Below are 16808 nucleotides of genomic sequence, written 5' to 3' on the forward strand. Positions count from 1 at the left end.
TCCCTGGACCGTGCGGAGGGCCCAGTCCACCCCTCTGAGCTGGGAGACGAAAGGCTCTCTCCCGAGCCGGCGCCTCCCTCCCCCCAGCTGCCCCAGCGTCGCTCTCGGACCGGGGCGGGGTCGAGCCAGTCAAGACAACCAGTCCAGGGAGGCTGTGAATGATCGACCTCGCCCTTGGGGATGACCGACAGGCTGGGCCACTCACTCATACGGGCCTTTCCACGGCGTACTGACACGGGCTGAGGTTGGCTGCCGGGGGCGGCCCGGGTACCGTGGGGTAGCTAAAGGAGGCGTGCTGTTTGGCCTTGAGCCTCAAGCTGGCCAGACTCGAGTTACACGGGTCCCGGTATACGTAGGGAGAGGAAGCGGCTGCTGCAGCAGCTGCGGCGGCAGAGGCGTAAGGGCAGGACACTGCCCCAGAGGACACTGCGGCCGGGGCCAGCCCGGGGGCCCCCCCGCCCAGGCCCTGCAGTGCCCCAGGCCCTGGCACGGTGCCTGGGGCGCCCGCGGCCGAGGGCACCATGGAGGCAGCGATGGAGCTGGGTGGCGAAAAGACGGGCTGCGAAGCCAAAGGCCCCACGTTAACTGAGTTGAAGGCAAAGGGGAAGGTCTTGGCGGCGAGCGGCGGGCCGAGCGCCTTGGGTGGCCAGTTGCCGTAAGAGTAGCCGGGGTACACCTCTTCGTAGGGTGGCACCAGCCCCCCGAGAGGCGCGGCGAAGCCGCCCTTGCACAGCTCCGCCTGCTGGCTGCGCTCGCGCTTCCGCCACTTGGCGCGCCGGTTCTTGAACCACACCTGCGGGCGCGGGAGAAAAGGCTGTCAGGGCTGGGAGCCGGGCCGGTCCCGGACCGGGTCGGCGCGGCTGGTGGTTGGGCGGCCCTGATCCGGGTTCCAGCCCGGCCGTAATGAGAATACAAGATAAGGTGGCTGGAGATGGGAATGCGGGTCGCGAGGAGCACACGGAGCCAGGTTGCTGAGAACAGAGGCAGTGGGCGACGTGAGGGTCTTGCTGTAGGATGGGGGTCAAGGCGGGGAGACGAAAAGAATAAGCGATAGTCTCAGGGGATGAGAAGCGCGAGGCCTGGAGTAACAGGGTGGAGTGAGATTGAAAGTTGGTGGAAAGAAAGCCATGTGGGGCAGCAGTCCGGGGCCTTGGGACGTGTCGGGTCCCAGAGGATGGGGCAGGCAGGGCAGAAACACAGGCTGCAGATTCTAAGTCAGTAATAGCTAAACTGCCCAAGAGAGAATGGCCGGGGCGCAGTGAGGGCTGCGGATCTGGGAGCGCGTACCCGCACGCGTGCCTCGGTGAGGTTGGTCCACACGGCGATCTCTTCGCGCGTGCTCATGTCAGGGTAGCGGTTCCTCTGGAAGGTAGCCTCCAGCTCTTGCAGCTGCTGGCTGGTGAAGTGCGTGCGCTGCCGCCGCTGCTTCTTCTTCAGCGAGCCGTCTTCGGGGGAGCCGCCCGGCAGCGAAGCCGAGGCCTTCTCTGAGTCTGGGGCCGGGTGGGGGCAAGTCACAGGGATTCCCAGGCTGGGGTACTTTCTTCAGCGGCCCCTCACTCCCACCCGGGCTCTACCCCCATTAGGGATTGAATTTTTATCTCCCCTACTCCCAGAAGGGGGCGCGCTCACCGCTGTGTTCTTGGCCCTTGCAACCGTGTTCTGAGAGTGGGGGGTGGGGAGTACCCGCTTCTGACAGCGACAGGGCCGGGCTCCGGGCCTCCGCCTCGCTGAGTAGGCCGAACTCCATGGAGAGAAGACTCTGGAGGGAAGAGAAGACACAGACCAGGTCCCTGGGGACAAAATCTCCCGGTTATCCGGTTCCCAGAAGTATATCCCCACAGGTTCGCTATCCTCTTCCTCAGCCACCACCATAAAGCTACCCCTGAGTGGGGTGCCCTAGGGTAGAGTGGGGAAACAGCAGCCTAAGGGGGGGAAGGTGTATACGCACAGGTTTTATGTGCTGATATACACGCTAGACATTTTTTTTGTTCACTGCTGGGCACCTAGAACTGTGCCTGTGCACAGTTGGTGTTCAAGATATTTATTGAATTAGTGAAAAATCACACCACTGCATGCCACATGCTATACACATCCTCAAAAACCTCAGTTCCCTCTCGTATGAACGCCCAATAGCCGCACAGCTTATACATGCCCCTCAGCCAGTGACACCTGAGATGCGGCCAGAACCTCTCCATTGAGGCAGATTTGATTTTGAACCAGGCCAAATATTTCTCCCATTAGGGTAATCACTGCTGTCAATTACGAGTACTGTCTGTATGCCTTTATCTCATCATCTGTCCCCTCACAAGAATGCCTCAATAGTAAAAGTATGACCACCTTTTTCAGGTGAGGAAACTGGGACCTGAAGTAACGATTAAGGGTCACAAGCTTGTGAGTAGTGGAACTGGGATGTGAACCAGCTCTCAGAGACTCTGAATCTCATACGTGTTTCACCGTTTGCTCCTTCGAATTGTGTTCTTTGGGGCCCTACCCAGAAACCCCCTCAGGCACTGGAGCTCAGGCCAGGCCTCAGGGATGGCACCCTAGCGTGGCTGCGCTTTGGTCTGTTTCAGCCGGAGCGGCCCTGCTTTTGTCTGTTTCTGTTGTTTCATTTTAATGCTTTCTGGAGAGATTTCATTTGAAGAAAGGATTCCAGAATAAAAAATAAGTTAAGCCCAGGCAGGTATGGCACAGTGGATAGGGCACCAGCCTTCAAACAAACAAACAAACAAACAAAATGTCTTTGGACCCATTTCCCGTTGGGTACAGGGGTTTCCGCCCCGCCCCAAACTGGCTCAGAGCCAGAGGCAACCAATTGATGTTTCTCTCCCACATCGATATTTCTCTCCCTCTCTTTCTCCCTCCCTTCCGTCTCTCTAAAAATAAATAAATAAATAAAATCTTTTTTTTTTTTTTTAATTGAATCACTACACATTCTGGCTCTTGTCTGCTTTGTGCCTGCCCAGGCACATTTCCTACCAGTCATTTCTCCACTGTCCTGTACACCCCCTACCAGGCCCACCCCAGGCAGTCGATGGGAGCTTCCAAATCCACCTTGCTACACTTATTCCCTATTCCAAATCTTGCCTGTCCCTGCCCAGGGGCCTGCCTGGGTTCCTCTTCAAGTCTCCCCTGCAGGTTCCTCTTTCCTGCTGGCTCTCCCAGGCCCCCCTTGGTAGGAGGAAGGAAAAGGGGCACTAGTGGGACTCAGGGACTCTGGATGCTTCTAGGTCAGAGGAGAACCAGAGGAGGCTAGGGACAGAGGAACAGTGGCGAAGAGCTGGGCGAGAGGGGTCCATCTGCCTCCCCATTAACAGGGATTTAATGCAGGCTATGAAAGGTGGCATTAATGCTGTAGATTAGCCTAAACAGAGATGTGTGCCACTTGGCTGCTCTGAATTTATTAGGAGCCTTTCTCAGGGAGGCACGGATGGGCAGTGGTGTGTATGTGCACACAATAATGTCCCCTTCAACCAGCTCAGCAGTGACAGCTGTCCCCGACCCCCACCTCTCAAGTAAGGTCGGGGTAGGACAGAGGTCAAGGCAGGAGCTGAGAAATAATCCTTGTTCCTTCCACAGGCAGAGGGGACCGGACCTTGGATCTTTTCCTAGGGTTAAAGAGGCAGGGCTGAAAGGAACCTGGAAAGGAAGGAGAGAAGTCAGGACAGGGGTGGGGTGCTCAGCTTACCTCTCCCCTTTCAGGTGTGAGGGCAGCAGTCAGAGGCTTGGGGCTGGCTCAACAATGCTCCGATGGAAGGGAGATGCCTTTGGGAGGGACCTGTGGCAGCCTTCACTAGCAGCTCTTCCCAAATAGCTGGGAAGGCTTAGAACTGAGAGCTGGAGAAAGGGGTGCTCAGAAGTATCCTCTTACTTCATACCCAAGAGGGTGAAGAAGGTAAAGGGTATGGAATGCATGGTGCCGGAGAAGACTAGACTTTTGGCAGTGAGCACACAACAGAGCATAGAGATACATTATAAAGTTGCACACCTGAAATTTACTTGTTATTAACCAGTGTTACCCCCAATACATGAAATAAAAACTAAAATAAAATCTTTTTTAAAAAGATGTTCTCAAAATGCAAATTGTGCCCCCGACTTCTCCAGAGGCCGTGGGAGCAGCACAGATGGGGAAAGAGAGACAGTTGGGTTTGCCTGGAGGGAAAGCTAAATCCCGCCACTGCCATTTATCCTTCCTGTCTGCTTTCGCTGCAGACTTCTAATTTCCCCAACTCCCCTTCCCCCAGCATTCCATACCTGTGTCTTGGTTTCACCCTTTATTTCAGCAGAGGGAGGCAGGGTGAGGAGAGATAAGGGCCAGAGTAAAGGATGAAGCTGAGAAAGCAGAGTTCAGGCTGCGTGTTCCCAGAGACAGACAGACACACATGCAGACACACACGGGCCCCCACTCAGACAAAATAAGCACTTGGACTTGGAGCTAGAGGCATACAAACACATACTCTCCCACACATGCGCTCCCACATTCAAGCAGACAGACACACACTGTCACACAGTCTCCTCTCTCTGTGACAGGGACAGCTGCCTCGGCTGTTTTGGAGCTAGCCATTACCCTCCCCCTCCCCTTCCTGGCCCCTCGGAACCTCAGCTCTCAGTCCCAGGAACTAAGGATTCTGTGGGTAGGAGGAGGCCAAAGGAGCGGCAGAGTGGTCTATAGTCAGTGGCTTCTGGGGAGAGTGTGCTCAGCTGAGTGGGGAGATGGCAGGAGGATGCTGGAGGAGAAGGATGAGGGGGAGTGGGGAGCAAAAATCGCTCAGGCCCCTTTTAGGAAAGTAATCTGGAATAGCCCAAAGAAATTAGGTTTGGAGTCAAGAGATCTTGATTCATGTCCCGGTCCCCCAACTTATTAGCTGTGCGTTCTTAGCAAATTACTTTCCCTCTCTGAGCATATGTTTTTCATCTCTAGAAGGGAGGTCATAATCCTTTACCTATCTAGCTACAGTATTATTATAAGGTTAATATAAAACATAATGTGTAAAAGTGGGTAGGCGTACAACTCTATCCAAGTATATATTTTTCTCATTCATTGAAGATATGTTTATTTGACACCTCCTATAAGCTGGGCATTGAGTAAGTCACCAAGGATAGAGTGGTAAGTACGACTGCATCCTCATCTCTGCTCTTGCTTGAGTGGTTCATCCCTGGACCCTGTATCTCCCAGTGAAGAATTTCTCTGGTGAATAAAGAGGTGAGTATGCCACATTTTAAAGAGGGATGCAGTCCTGGCTGGTGTGGCTCAGTGGATTGAGTGCTGGCCTGTGAACCAAAGGGTTGCCAGTTTGATTCCCAGTCAGGGCACATGCCTGGGTTGCCTGCCAGGTCCCCAGTAGGGGTGGTGTGAGAGGCGACCACACATTGATGTTTTTCTCCCTTTCTCCCTCCTTTCCCCTCTCTCTAAAAATAAATAAAAATATTTTTTTTAAATAGAGAAATAAACCTTAAAAAAAAGAGGGATGCAAATATGCATTGTGAGTACTCTGTCCTGAACATAAAGGAGAGCCTAGTCACTCAGATAGCAGCAGAATGGGTGGAGTAATGCAGGCCGGGAGCCATTTGGGGAACCAAGGACTGGTAAAGGAAAGAACGAAGCCTCAGGCTCCTGACTGGGTTGGTAATAGCAGATGGAGGGGATGAGGCTGAGAAGGGCCGGGACTGTGAAACTGAAAAGAACGCTAGAGCCAGGCAGGCAATAGGGAGACAGAGGGTGGCGGCATAGGCCTCTAGCAGACTTGTGCCCTGGTGGGCTGGTCAGGCAGAGGCTGGGGGCGCCAAGTGGTTGTCTGAGCTGGAGACAGGCTGGCTGAGGATTAAGCTCCCCCAAACTGCTGGAGGTCAGGAAGCTGGGAAGTTGGGACTGAGGCCAGGGACTTCACCTCACCCAGCGGACAGGGACAAGCAGTAAGTCTAGGAGTCAAAGGTTTGGTTGATGCTGGTAGGAGCTACCAGGCAGGGTCAAAGAAAGCCAAGAGATAACCGTGGTGCTTTGAGAGGGGCTGCCTGTCCTGCCTCCAGCCTTTCAGATACACCCTGCAGGGGATGCATGGCTGATAACATGGCCCCTCACCCTGCCCCATTAGTGTTAGGGGGACAATTCTAGCCCTAAGGAGAAAGGGGGACCTACAGCTGTGCTCCGATTCACAAGTACAAGTTAGAAGTACAGGAAGCTGTCACACACTGCAGCAAAAACAAAATATCTGAGATACATTAAGGTAGCGAGCAGAGACTATCACAGGCCAGAGAGGCCATAGTGGGGAGGCCATGGTTTCTCCGAGGGACACAAATTCACGGCAAGAGGGCAACTGCCACGTGTACCCACTTTTGTTCTGAAGCCAAAGCAGTAAACCAGGGCCACAGCCAGAAAGCCCCAAAGAAGCTGCAATAATAATGCCCACGGTAGGAAGCACACTTAGGAACCAAAGTACTTTCTCTTGCAGGGGTGAGATCGAGAGGCAGATAAGAGGGGATGGAGTTGTGATGCTGTGGCTCAGCAAGCAGCAAGTGGCGAACAGGCGTAAACGGGGCCCTAACCCATTGTATAAACCTGAAACTGAAGCGAGGCCCTGAAGTGCACACGGCCTCCCGTGCCTTACTGATGCCGAGCACCCGAAATGTCTGGTCCACTGAACTGCAGCGACAAATGGGAACAAATGAAAACAGCTATAGACGAGGCTTGCAACCCCAAGAGGAAACCCAAAGACTCAGGTGGAGGCAGCAATAATTTAAAAAAATATATTTATTGCCCTGACTGGTGTGGTTCAGTGGATTGAGTGCTGGCCTGAGAACCAAAAGGTCGTCTGTTCGATTCCCAGTCAGGGCACATGACTGGGTTGCCGGCCAGGTTCCCAGTTGGGGGCGTGTGAGAGGCAACTGTGTCTCCCACACATTGGTATTTCTCTCCCTCTGTTTTTCCCTCCCTTCCCCTCTCTCTAAAAAGTAAATAAATAAAATCTTTAAAGAAAAAGAATGTTTAAAAATATGTTTATTGATTTTAGAGAGAGTAAGGTAGAGAAACATGGATGTGAGAAAGAATCATTGATTGGTTATCTCCCATACATACCCTGACGGGGAATCGAATCCCCAACCTTTCAGGATGATGCTCCAACCAACTGAGCCACACTGGTCAGGGTGGAGGCAGCAATAATTTGATGCACTTAACTCATTAAGGGGTAAATCAGGGATGAGAGAAATGAACTTCCACACTCTTCCCTCCCTTCCTTTCTTCTCTCCTTTAGCAAGTGTTAAATTCTGAGACAGATCCCCAAGATTGGTAAGGCACAGACCCTAACTGCTAGGAGCCTGCAGTCTGCGGTGGGAAGCAGAGCACAGGATGAAATGATGGGCTTCATGGGCCTGGTTCTCAGATTCTGGGAGACAGAGAAATGGAAGCCCGTATAAGGGTATGTTTGGGGGCTGAGAGATTGCAGCACACAGTTGAGCTAGGAATTGTGGAGAAAGAAAAGGAACAGAGGCTTCTGAATAGTAGAGCAGGATTGGAAATGAGAAGGCAGGTTCAGAGGGCAACAGGGAGCCTAGCTTGGCCAGGGTCTCAGTGTGGGCAATGCTGCAAAGTCATTGGAGAAAACTGGGTCAGGCGGGGGGAGTCTCCAATGAGGGGCAAAGGGTGATGGTTCAGGTCTGATACATTCTAGCCTAGAGCATCTCCAGCTTTTCCATAAAAACAAACCCACTAAGACAAGTGAGAGAGACTATCACCCCGGGAAACCAGGGGCACAACCAAAAACAGCTGCCACCAGTTATGAAATTTCTTTGAGATCTCCAGCCTTATGTTAAGAATTGAAGTGAATTTTGCATTATATTCCATATTTAAAGTTCGTATGTTTATTTAAATATATAATTAAAGTTTTCTCTCCAATCCTCCTGGTGACATCATCACACCAGGAAGATAAATGGGCCGTGTTTAGCCTGCAGCGTCATGCTCCTCCCTCTCCTGTACTGCGCTCCTCCACCCCAAGCCCCTAAAGAGAAGCATTGCTCCAAGCAGCGGGAGTCACTGGAGGCTTACAGGCAGGAGAGTGATATAAAAGCAGCATCTTTGGGACATTTATTTGTCCTTGGTGAGCAGAATGGGTTGGGCAGGGGAGAGACAGGAAAGGGACTCCGTGGACAGAACTCTCATCCCACCACCTATCTTTTCCTTTCTCTCCCCATCACTCTGATCATGGTCCCTGTTGGTCGCCATGAGCTAGACACTCTAAACCCCAAAGCTCAGGACCTAATGGATCTTTCAGGTTAGCTGCCATCTTCCTTCCCCACAGTCTAGGAAGCATCATTTAGAGTAAATGGAGAAAAGATTAGGTGGCTCCTGCCTTCTCTCATGCCCACCCCAGCTCAGCTTGTCTGTCTCCCCTGCCCACGTCTCCCCGTCTTCCTGGACAGGGTCTTGGGGTCCATATCTGCATCCGTGAGCAGCAGGCAGGCAGGCAGAAAACAGATGAGCACATGTGGCCTGGCAGAGGAGTTAAGCCTTTGAGGAACTCCCTTGAACTCTACTCAGAGAGGGGCAGTGGTAATGGCTGACATCTGAAGCCTGAGGTAGGGTGTTCCATCCGTCACTGAGAATCTTTCTGTGGCTGGATCAGGGATGCTCTCTGTCTGGCCTAAGACTCAAGACACCACCCTTCCAAGCAAAGACTCCACAGTTTGGGCATAATAATGGCAATAATGCTTCTTGTTTCTGTGGTGCTTTTCCATATGCAAAGGGCTTTCCTATATATGATTTCATTTAATTCTTACAACCACAGTGAGTGGTGGGAATGACCATCCCCATTTCAGCCCTAAGAAGATGAATTTGTCTACACTTACACATATTGAAGAGATTGAAGACTAGGGACTGAGTTCTTCTTCCACTTCTCGTCCCCTCCACTGCAGCAGCCATTTATGGCTCTGACATGCACTGATCCTCCCAAGCCCTGAAGGATTCCATTTCCACTTCCTGCCTCTACCACCTCGCTGAAAATGAGCTCTGGACGTTGGATGTCCACTGTGTGCCAAGGAACGTTTTCCTGTTCATCCCATACTTGTGTCACTCCAGTTCTGAGAGGCCCCCTCATCTCCAGTTTCAGGATTTGGGGAGCAAACACGCCTTCTGCTTATCTATGCCTTTTATTATTTTGTGAATGTCCCCCCATCTCACTTTCCAGAGGCTACACTTTGAAGTTTGCTGTCTCCAGCAGCCACTGGCTTCCCCTGCTGCCAACGATTCTCTGACCCCTTTCTAGGCCCAAGACATTCTCCCTTAGAGCCAGTGACTCAGACGTGCACTCAGCTACGTAGTTTTATGCAAGGAAGGGAGAAGGTTTTGCCTTTTGTTTCCAATCATCTTCATTATAATGCTGTTGCTTTTTGGCCTTTTTGATAAAAGCAGAACTTTGGGCTAAGGTCCTCAGGGAACCATCTGCAATGCCTTCCCTATTCCTTTTCTGGCTCGGAGCCTTTCACTTCACCCATCATTGTGATTTGCAAAGGTAATGGGAGCACAAGCCCCTGAAGAGGGTATCAGAATGTGGTGGGATATTGGGATTTGACTCCACATTTATCAAAAAGGGACAAGGAACAAAAAAGGTTGAGTAACAATGTTCCAGCTGTTAATAAGCACACTTTGAAATTGAGGAATGGAGGTGGGAGTGAGGGGAATACATATTCTATGTCACTCGTGGGTGGGGGTTGAGACCCACTTGTTTAGATTATTTACTCATTGCTAAACACATCACCTTGCACCTGTCCCCATGAAAATTCAGTCCCCGGGCCGACTGTTTGGTTCACTAACATAGACTGGGGGAATCCTCTCCGCTCTGTTCCCTTCAGCCTTACTGGGGGCTGGCTAGTTAAAGGGTTGGGGTCAGGTTAGGTGGTAATTGCAGGGGTCCAGAGGAATAAGCACCCTCCCCCAGCTACAAGGAAAGCACACAGGGCAATTGGGTAGGGCTGAGACCTCCTTCCCAGCCGGAGTTGGGGGCCCATAAGGTTTCATGTTGGATCCAAGTGACTGGATTCCATGCCTCCCCCTTTCTACCTCTTCTCAGCCACCAGAGTGTTTTTCAGATTGGTGGGGCTGAGGGGGCAAAAAGGGAAACAAGACCACAGGGTTTGCTTTGCTAAAGGACTGCAGTTTTCTCTTCAGGCCTGAGCTCCTGCTCTCTGCAGAGAAGCCACCTTTTGCCCACTGACACCCAGGCAAGAAGTCTGCGGGTGTGTGATCAGCTGTATTAGAATTAGGGGTTGCCTCTGAGTTTATGAGGGAACTGAGGTTGACAGGGGCCTGTGCTGGGTGCCTCCTTGCCTTCCCATTGACCTTTGTGGTTTATTCCTTCTTTTTCTGGTCTTGATTTCCACTAGCAGTCCTGTCATTGGCTTTGTCTCTTTACATTCGGATTCTGGAAGTCCAGGAGATACTTGGAACTGGTTTGGGTTAGAGAGGGACTCTCCCCCACTACCACTCTACCCCCAGGCCAGGCTGCAGTCTTTCTGTCACTCCCTGCTCCTGAGCCTCACAGCTCCTAGGTGCAGAAACAAGTTTGCAAAGTGGGATTTGAGGCAACCCACTACAGCGAGCCCCACTGTACACGCAGCAGCTGGGCAGGCGCTGACGCGTAAATGGACAAGCCACTCGGCCAGGGACATTCTGTCCACCGCTGCCCGACACAGCGCCTGCTCCAGAGAGACCCACCTCTCCGCCTGGACATTCTGTCCGCTCCCAGCCCCGTGCGCTGCGGACATTCTGTCCGATTTTGTGGCGGCCCCAGGCCGAGACCCATGAGAGCCCTGACACCCCAAGTCCGAAACGCCAGATCCGCTGCCTGGTGACTCGGGTTGCCCAGCCACTTCCCTGCCGCCCGGACAGCGGCCATCTGACCCGGTCGCGGCCAGCCTCTCACTACAAGGCTGCTATCGCAACTGCGAAGCAGCTGAGAAGAGAAGCGTGTGCGACCAGACGCAAACCTGCCCCTGGTCCCTTGAGTCTGAGCCCCAGCGGAGGGGAGTCGGGCGCCGACAACGGCCCCCATACTGGGCAGCCGCCGCCAGCTCCCCCCACTGGCCAGGGCCTCAGTAACCCCGTTAGCTCCCTGGCTGCCTGCCCCTCGAGCCCTCGGATTCCAGGGTGCTTTTTGGTAATGGTTTCCCGGCTCTTTACTCCCTGCTTCGCGGAGCCCCTGTCCTGGCTTCATGTCCCCAGTGTCCCTCCGGCTCCTCTGAGTCTCCCTTTTTTCTGTAGCCCTACTTCTGAGGCTGAATTTCTCTTTCCCTAAGTCCTGGCCCTGGGTCTGCAAACCGCTCTCCCAGTCTCGACCCGTCCCCTAGGTACCGTTCCCTAGTTTAGCGGACCCAAGTCCCGTTTTAGGGATCTTGAAGACCAGCCATGGCCCCTTGGCTCCTTGAGCTCCTGTCCCCCGCAGGGTCAAGCACTCACAGTGAGTCCAGCAGCAAGCAGACTCCCGGCAGCGGCGGCTGCGGCGGCGGCCGCAGTCTGGAGGGCAGGCAGGGGCCAGCGGCCGGGCACCCGGCCGGAGTGGGGGCCGCCCCCCTGCGCCCAGGCCACCGCTCCGCTAGGACGCTCCCGGACTAGCTGAGGGAGAGTGAACCTCGCTGCGAACTGCCACCCGTTGCCTGCGCCCATTCACTTTATGGCAAGCCCAGGGCGCCCCCAGCCCGCAGCGGCCAGCCTCGCCCGTAGGGCCCCGCCCCCTTCCAGCTGCGCTTCCCGGGCTCCACCCTTTCCAGCTGTGAATCTTCAGGTACCGCCTTCGAGGGTGGGGTCTGGCCAGCGCACTGCCAAGAACCCCGCCCCCTGACCAATCGGAGGGTCTTCTCACTAACTGGGACACGCCCCTCCCCACGTGGCTGAAACCGCGCTCCAGCAAAAGTGCTTTGGCAGAGCCAAACTGGAGAACGTAGGGTGGACTGTGTAGCCCCACCAAGGCTGGGCCCTCCAGTGGCGAGGTGGGGCCAGGGCGCCACCCCGAGAAAAGTGGAGCGGTGCCGGGGATAGGGCTGCCGGGGTGCCAGGTGGGAGGGCGCACGGGCCGAGAGAGGCTGGCGATTTTCAGAGCTCAGACTTCGTTGCCGCTCAAGTTTCGGCGATTTTCTCCACTTGTCGCTGTCTGTCTCTCTGCCCTTTTGTGTTTGCTCCAATCCTCCCACGTCTCGCCTTTCTTCTTTTTTCTCCTCTACCGCTTTGCTCCTGTTTTTCGTCCCTCTCCTCCCTCCTCTGCCACTTTGAAAGACTAGTGTCTCTTTCTTTCAGCTCCTCTTTCCCCTCACATCTTTCTCTCCTTGGCTATCTCCCGCCCTCTCCCTGCTTTTTCTCTCCTCTAAGGAAGGCGGCTTTGTGGAGGAAGAAGAGTTTGGAATTAAACAAACCAAAGTATCATTCTAACCCTGCCACCGAGCACACAATCACTGGGTGACCTTGGAGAAGTAACTATCACTCTTTTGCCTCCACGCATCCCCAAAAGTTAAAGGAGGCTCTCACTGAATCTCAGGGCTTGGACTGGGCACTTTTCAGAGGCCTGGGCAGTTCACCTGTGAGTCTGCACTTTTGGCTTGCCCAGGCTATACTCTTCCAGCCTTAACAGGGCTAGCTTCTCCTTGGGGATGCCAGGTTCAGTTCTGTGAGCAAGATGTGGCCTTGGTGCTTGCTAGTTAGCAAGTTGCAAGGAATAGGACAGATGTCCCAAGGAACATGTGGAGTCAGGTTAGGGTGTTTGAGTGCCCCTGAGGGCCCTAAACCCTGTCACACAGCATGCTCCTAAGATCAATCTGACCAGTCATATCTCTGCTTGAAATCCTTCAATGGCTTCTGGGCCCTCAGAATAAAGATCAAGCTCCCCTGTCTGACATACAGGACTTTCAGGATCTGACTCTGTCTTAATCTCCAATCTCCTAGTAGATTCCTGCACACTTCTGGCCTTTCTTCTGACAGAAACATATTTCCAGCTAGTCTTCATCTTGTCAATTCCCAATCATCCTCTTGAGCTCCACTCAGGCCTCATTTTCTCTGGGAAGCTGTTCCTGAACTCCCAAGTTAGCCAGATGGCTGGCGTCTTGCTCCCACAACTCTCCTGTACATACCCTCCGTACTGAAGTGACCAGCTTATATGTTGTCCCCTATGATACTAAGATTTAGAAGGGCAAGTACCATGTCTTCCCCCATGTTTCTAATAATGTAGGAACTCTATACTGAAGTCTAAGAGGGAGATGTCCTACCTGGTAAGTAAGTTAAGATGGAGGTTAGGAGGGGCTAGGACATGGTCATTTCTCTCCTCATCTCTAACACACAACCCCACTCATGTTTTAGGCTGATTACTTTTTGGAAGTATGTGGGAGTGGAGATGGGGGAGTAGGGAGTTTTGGCCCACTTGGAGGATTTTCCAATTTTTGGCTGTTTAGGACCTCTTAATCTGATATAGACCCAGGAGACCAAATCTCAATATTCTGATGAAAGTGGATAATGGCTCAGAGGTACTGTGGAAAGAAGTGCTATGGTGGTTGTATCTTCTCCTCTCTTTGGGTGAAAGAGGCAAGATCTTCAGTTAGACCCAGAGACCAGGAGCCCAATGTACAAGTTCAGAAAGCTGCTAAGAGGTTCTGCAGGTCTGATTTCAAGTCTGATGAGTTCTTCTAATTAGAGAATCTTAGCACATGGATGGTCTTTGGGTGTCTGGTTTTGAGACTACATTTCTCAAAATGTAGGGGTTAGGTATAGCACTTCCCTGGATTTGGATCACCCACAAATGGGAGGAAATGGGAAGAGAGTTTGTATCTTTTTTTTCCCACTGCTTCCCAGCAGTCTCTTCAGGTCTGCAGCAAATCCTGGGCTCTATTCCAGAAAACAGGCAGGGAATTTCACCAGTCAATCTGCAAGGAGAAAATCCACCCCCCTGTCCCTTTCCTACACACTCTCACTTCTAGGTAATTGTAACTATTCTAGCAACCTTTATCATCTCTTGCAGGAGGAGAGGCACCTGGAGAATGAAGACTGAGGTGGGCATCCAGCCTTTAGGCTTCTTAGTATTTCTAAGGCAAATGGGAAAGACTTCAGCTTCTTGTCACCATTGATGTGGACTAACCCGTGTGATTAGCTTTGTTCTGGGTAGTTAAAGAGTGTCCAAGGCTTAGTATGAGAGGCAGAGCTGGAAGTCACAGCCTGATAGACTAGGGCATAATAGATAGTGAAAGCGGGGTGGGGGGAAAAGGCAGAAAACTGTCCTTGAACAACAATTAAAATTTAAAAAAAGAATTATGGGTTATATTAAAAAAAGAGATAGTGAAAGGCAGTGAAAATGAAAATTGAACTGGGGGTGAGGACACCTGGGTTAGTCTCTCTGCTCTACCAGTAAATAGTTATGCAAACGTGGGGTCCATCTTTCTACTCTTGGACTCATATTTCTGCCTGATAAGAATGGGGCACAAGACACAGAGACAGAGTTGGAATGGAACAGACACATCTATGAAAAGCCAGACAGGACAGTGAGGAGAGTAAGGGGAGGATGGAATAAATTATGGGACTGGGCCTAGTATGGAGGGAACCCAGAAGCTGCCTCGTGTTGAAATGTTCCCTTAACGGGCACGATTTTGGTCTAGGTGACTTTGATAGAGAGTGGCCGGGGCAAGGCAGGGATAAGGGAATAGAATCGCCCGCTCAGGGTCTCAAAATGTACCCCGCCCCCTTTCCAGCAAATCGTAGCTTTCCTCCCCATAATGCCCAGCAGATATTGCCAAATTGCTTTGCAACCGAACTCTAGCTAACTCCACCTCTCCAACCGCCCAGCATAATCTGTCCTCTTTTATTGGCTTTTATCATTGTCATTCAGAGAATCCTTGTATCCATTGGTTGTCTCCTACCTACACTTTTCTTTCGCTTGTAATCTCACCTCTTTAGGCACAACCCACCTCTCGAAGCCAACTTTCTTTCTTCGATTGGTTAGCTGCAATGCCACTTTTCACGCTGCAAAGCAATGATTGGCTGTGCGCGGTAGGGCTCGCGCAGTTACCAGGCAGCGGGATAGACTGAGGCTAGTTACCACGTCAGTGAGCTGACAGGGAAGGTAGCCGGCTCCACCACCCGTTCCGGCCGAGTCTTACCGGCCACTGTGCGGCCCCTGACTACAGCCTCAACTTTCAGGAAAAGGGTCACTTCCTTTTTCCCATCTGCCGTCACAGTCGGGAGAGCCGCTTGGAGACGCCTTCGGGGCCCGGGCTGGACATGAGCAGCGGCTGCGGGTCCTGGGACTAGGCCCCGCCATTTTGGATCCGCTGACAGGTCAGCGAAGTCTCTTCTTAGAGTTCCAGGGTCGTGAAGGCCGCCCTGACATCGTGGTAGGGAGTAAGGGGAGGAGGACCTTTAAATCGGACGAGCTGGGATGGGTTAAGCGCGCAGCGGCAGGGTTCAGATGAGGGAGAGATTGTTGTGGAAGGGCAACTGGGAGGAATGTAGGGGGCAAAGGTCAGGCCCCTGCCGCAGGTGGGGCGACTTATGCTTTGATTTCTGATCCCTTGCAGATGCCCGAATTCTTTTTCCTGTGTTCCCAGACTTAACCTAACCTTTAGCTCCTCCCTTTCTGAGCTTTTTGCACTCTAAAGAGCATTGTGCAATATCTGCTTTTCAGGATTGATTTTTAGACCTTCGATATGAAAGTCTCTTCAGATGGTGTACAGCGTCCACTTCTGTGTGACTGCCACATTAACGCAGCCAAACTGCCTCATTAATACTGGGTGATGAAGTCGTGCAACCTAGACTCCGGTAGTGAGGAGAGGTGTGCAAGGATTGAGGCCAGCAGTGTGCGGACCCGGGCTCTGAGAGGCTTTCTTCCCGTAGGGCAGCTCAAATGCCAGTCTGGATCTGTGTATGAGCTCTGGATTTACCTTCTGAGCTTGTTTGTTCTTCTACACAATCTGTTTTACAGATATTGTCTCCTGGTGTATATTTTTGGTTGGCATTTTCTCCCCAGGTCTTCTCACTTGGCCTAAAGAGATTAGGGTCAATCATAAGGAAGTCACTCTTTGATGACATATTTGGTGGAAAGCAGAGAGGGATTTGAAGAGTGGTGAAGTTTAGTATTGTTGGCCTATTATTTTTAGTGGGTAAGAAGAGTCGTAAGAGATGTTCAGGCAGTTTAAAAGTATAGGGTCAGGACAGCAGAGCGAATGATGGAACATAACCCCAAAACGGATAGTTTATGGCACTGTGATGACATTTGATAAATTACTGTATTGTAAACCTTAAAGTACCCCAAGGGTAAAGAGTGCCTTAGAAATGAAGAGTAGCATAGATAGTGTTTTTAAATGCACCACATAAGATTTTGTATGCCTTTTAAAAAATTCTTTTATTTATTGATTTTAGAGAGAAAGCAAGAAACATCAATTTGTTGTTCCACTTAATTATGCATTCATTGGTTGATACTTGTATGTGCCCTGACCGGGGATTGAACCTGCTACCTTGCCATATTGGGGACAGTGCTTTAACCAACTGAGCTACCCAGCCAAGGGAGAAATTTGTATGCCTTTAATTCAGGTGCACAGGGCATTGCTCTGGGCCCTGTGGAGGATACAATGGAAAAGCTCTGTTTTGGGATTGCTCTGTTCAGCTTACTCACTTCTTAAAAGCAGTAGCATATACTGGTATGTGCAGTGGCCTAGTTAGAACATGTAGTAGGGATAAAGCCATATCAATCTAATGCCTTTCAGCATATAATGGACACTCAGTAAATGTTATCTGTACCTAGTATTAGTTTTAGTATATGATCCTAAGTTGTGACATGGTTCTGCTCATGACA

The 16808-nt window shown here is 51.8% G+C and overlaps 2 protein-coding genes across 14 annotated transcripts in view; one reads left to right on the forward strand and one right to left on the reverse strand.

The window, feature by feature from the left end:
• Positions 1-72: 72 nt before the first annotated feature.
• PITX3 (paired like homeodomain 3) lies at positions 73-11698 on the reverse strand. The gene is made up of 4 exons (XM_028513817.2): positions 11444-11698; positions 1630-1759; positions 1288-1490; positions 73-793 (listed from the first exon to the last, which is right to left on the reverse strand). The coding sequence occupies exons 1-4, from the start codon at positions 11648-11650 to the stop codon at positions 206-208; spliced, it is 1128 nt and encodes a 375-aa protein (XP_028369618.2). The 5' UTR covers positions 11651-11698; the 3' UTR covers positions 73-205.
• A 3327-nt stretch (positions 11699-15025) lies between these two features.
• Positions 15026-16808, forward strand: part of GBF1 (golgi brefeldin A resistant guanine nucleotide exchange factor 1) — a 127783-nt gene continuing 126000 nt past the window's right edge. For 11 of the 13 annotated variants that reach the window (XM_036027206.1, XM_036027205.1, XM_036027208.1 and 8 more), the window contains exon 1: positions 15036-15295. The gene's annotated coding sequence lies outside the window, so the exon portion shown is untranslated. Of the gene's footprint in view, positions 15296-16808 lie in introns of all 13 variants that reach the window. The other 2 variants (XM_028511648.1, XM_028511647.1) reach the window with 2 other exon arrangements.

This window comes from Phyllostomus discolor, chromosome 5 (assembly GCF_004126475.2).
Source record: "Phyllostomus discolor isolate MPI-MPIP mPhyDis1 chromosome 5, mPhyDis1.pri.v3, whole genome shotgun sequence".
Classification (NCBI taxonomy): Eukaryota; Metazoa; Chordata; class Mammalia; order Chiroptera; family Phyllostomidae; genus Phyllostomus; species Phyllostomus discolor.

Excerpts from the sequence above, each read along its gene's own strand:
- PITX3 (XM_028513817.2), bottom strand. The coding sequence starts at position 11,650 with ATGGGCGCAGGCAACGGGTGGCAGTTCGCAGCGAGGTTCACTCTCCCT. Across the intron at positions 1,760-11,443 it reads TGCTTGCTGCTGGACTCACT|AGTCTTCTCTCCATGGAGTT; the intron begins GTGAGTGCTTGA and ends TCTTCCCTCCAG. Across the intron at positions 794-1,287 it reads TCACCGAGGCACGCGTGCGG|GTGTGGTTCAAGAACCGGCG; the intron begins GTACGCGCTCCC and ends CCGCGCCCGCAG.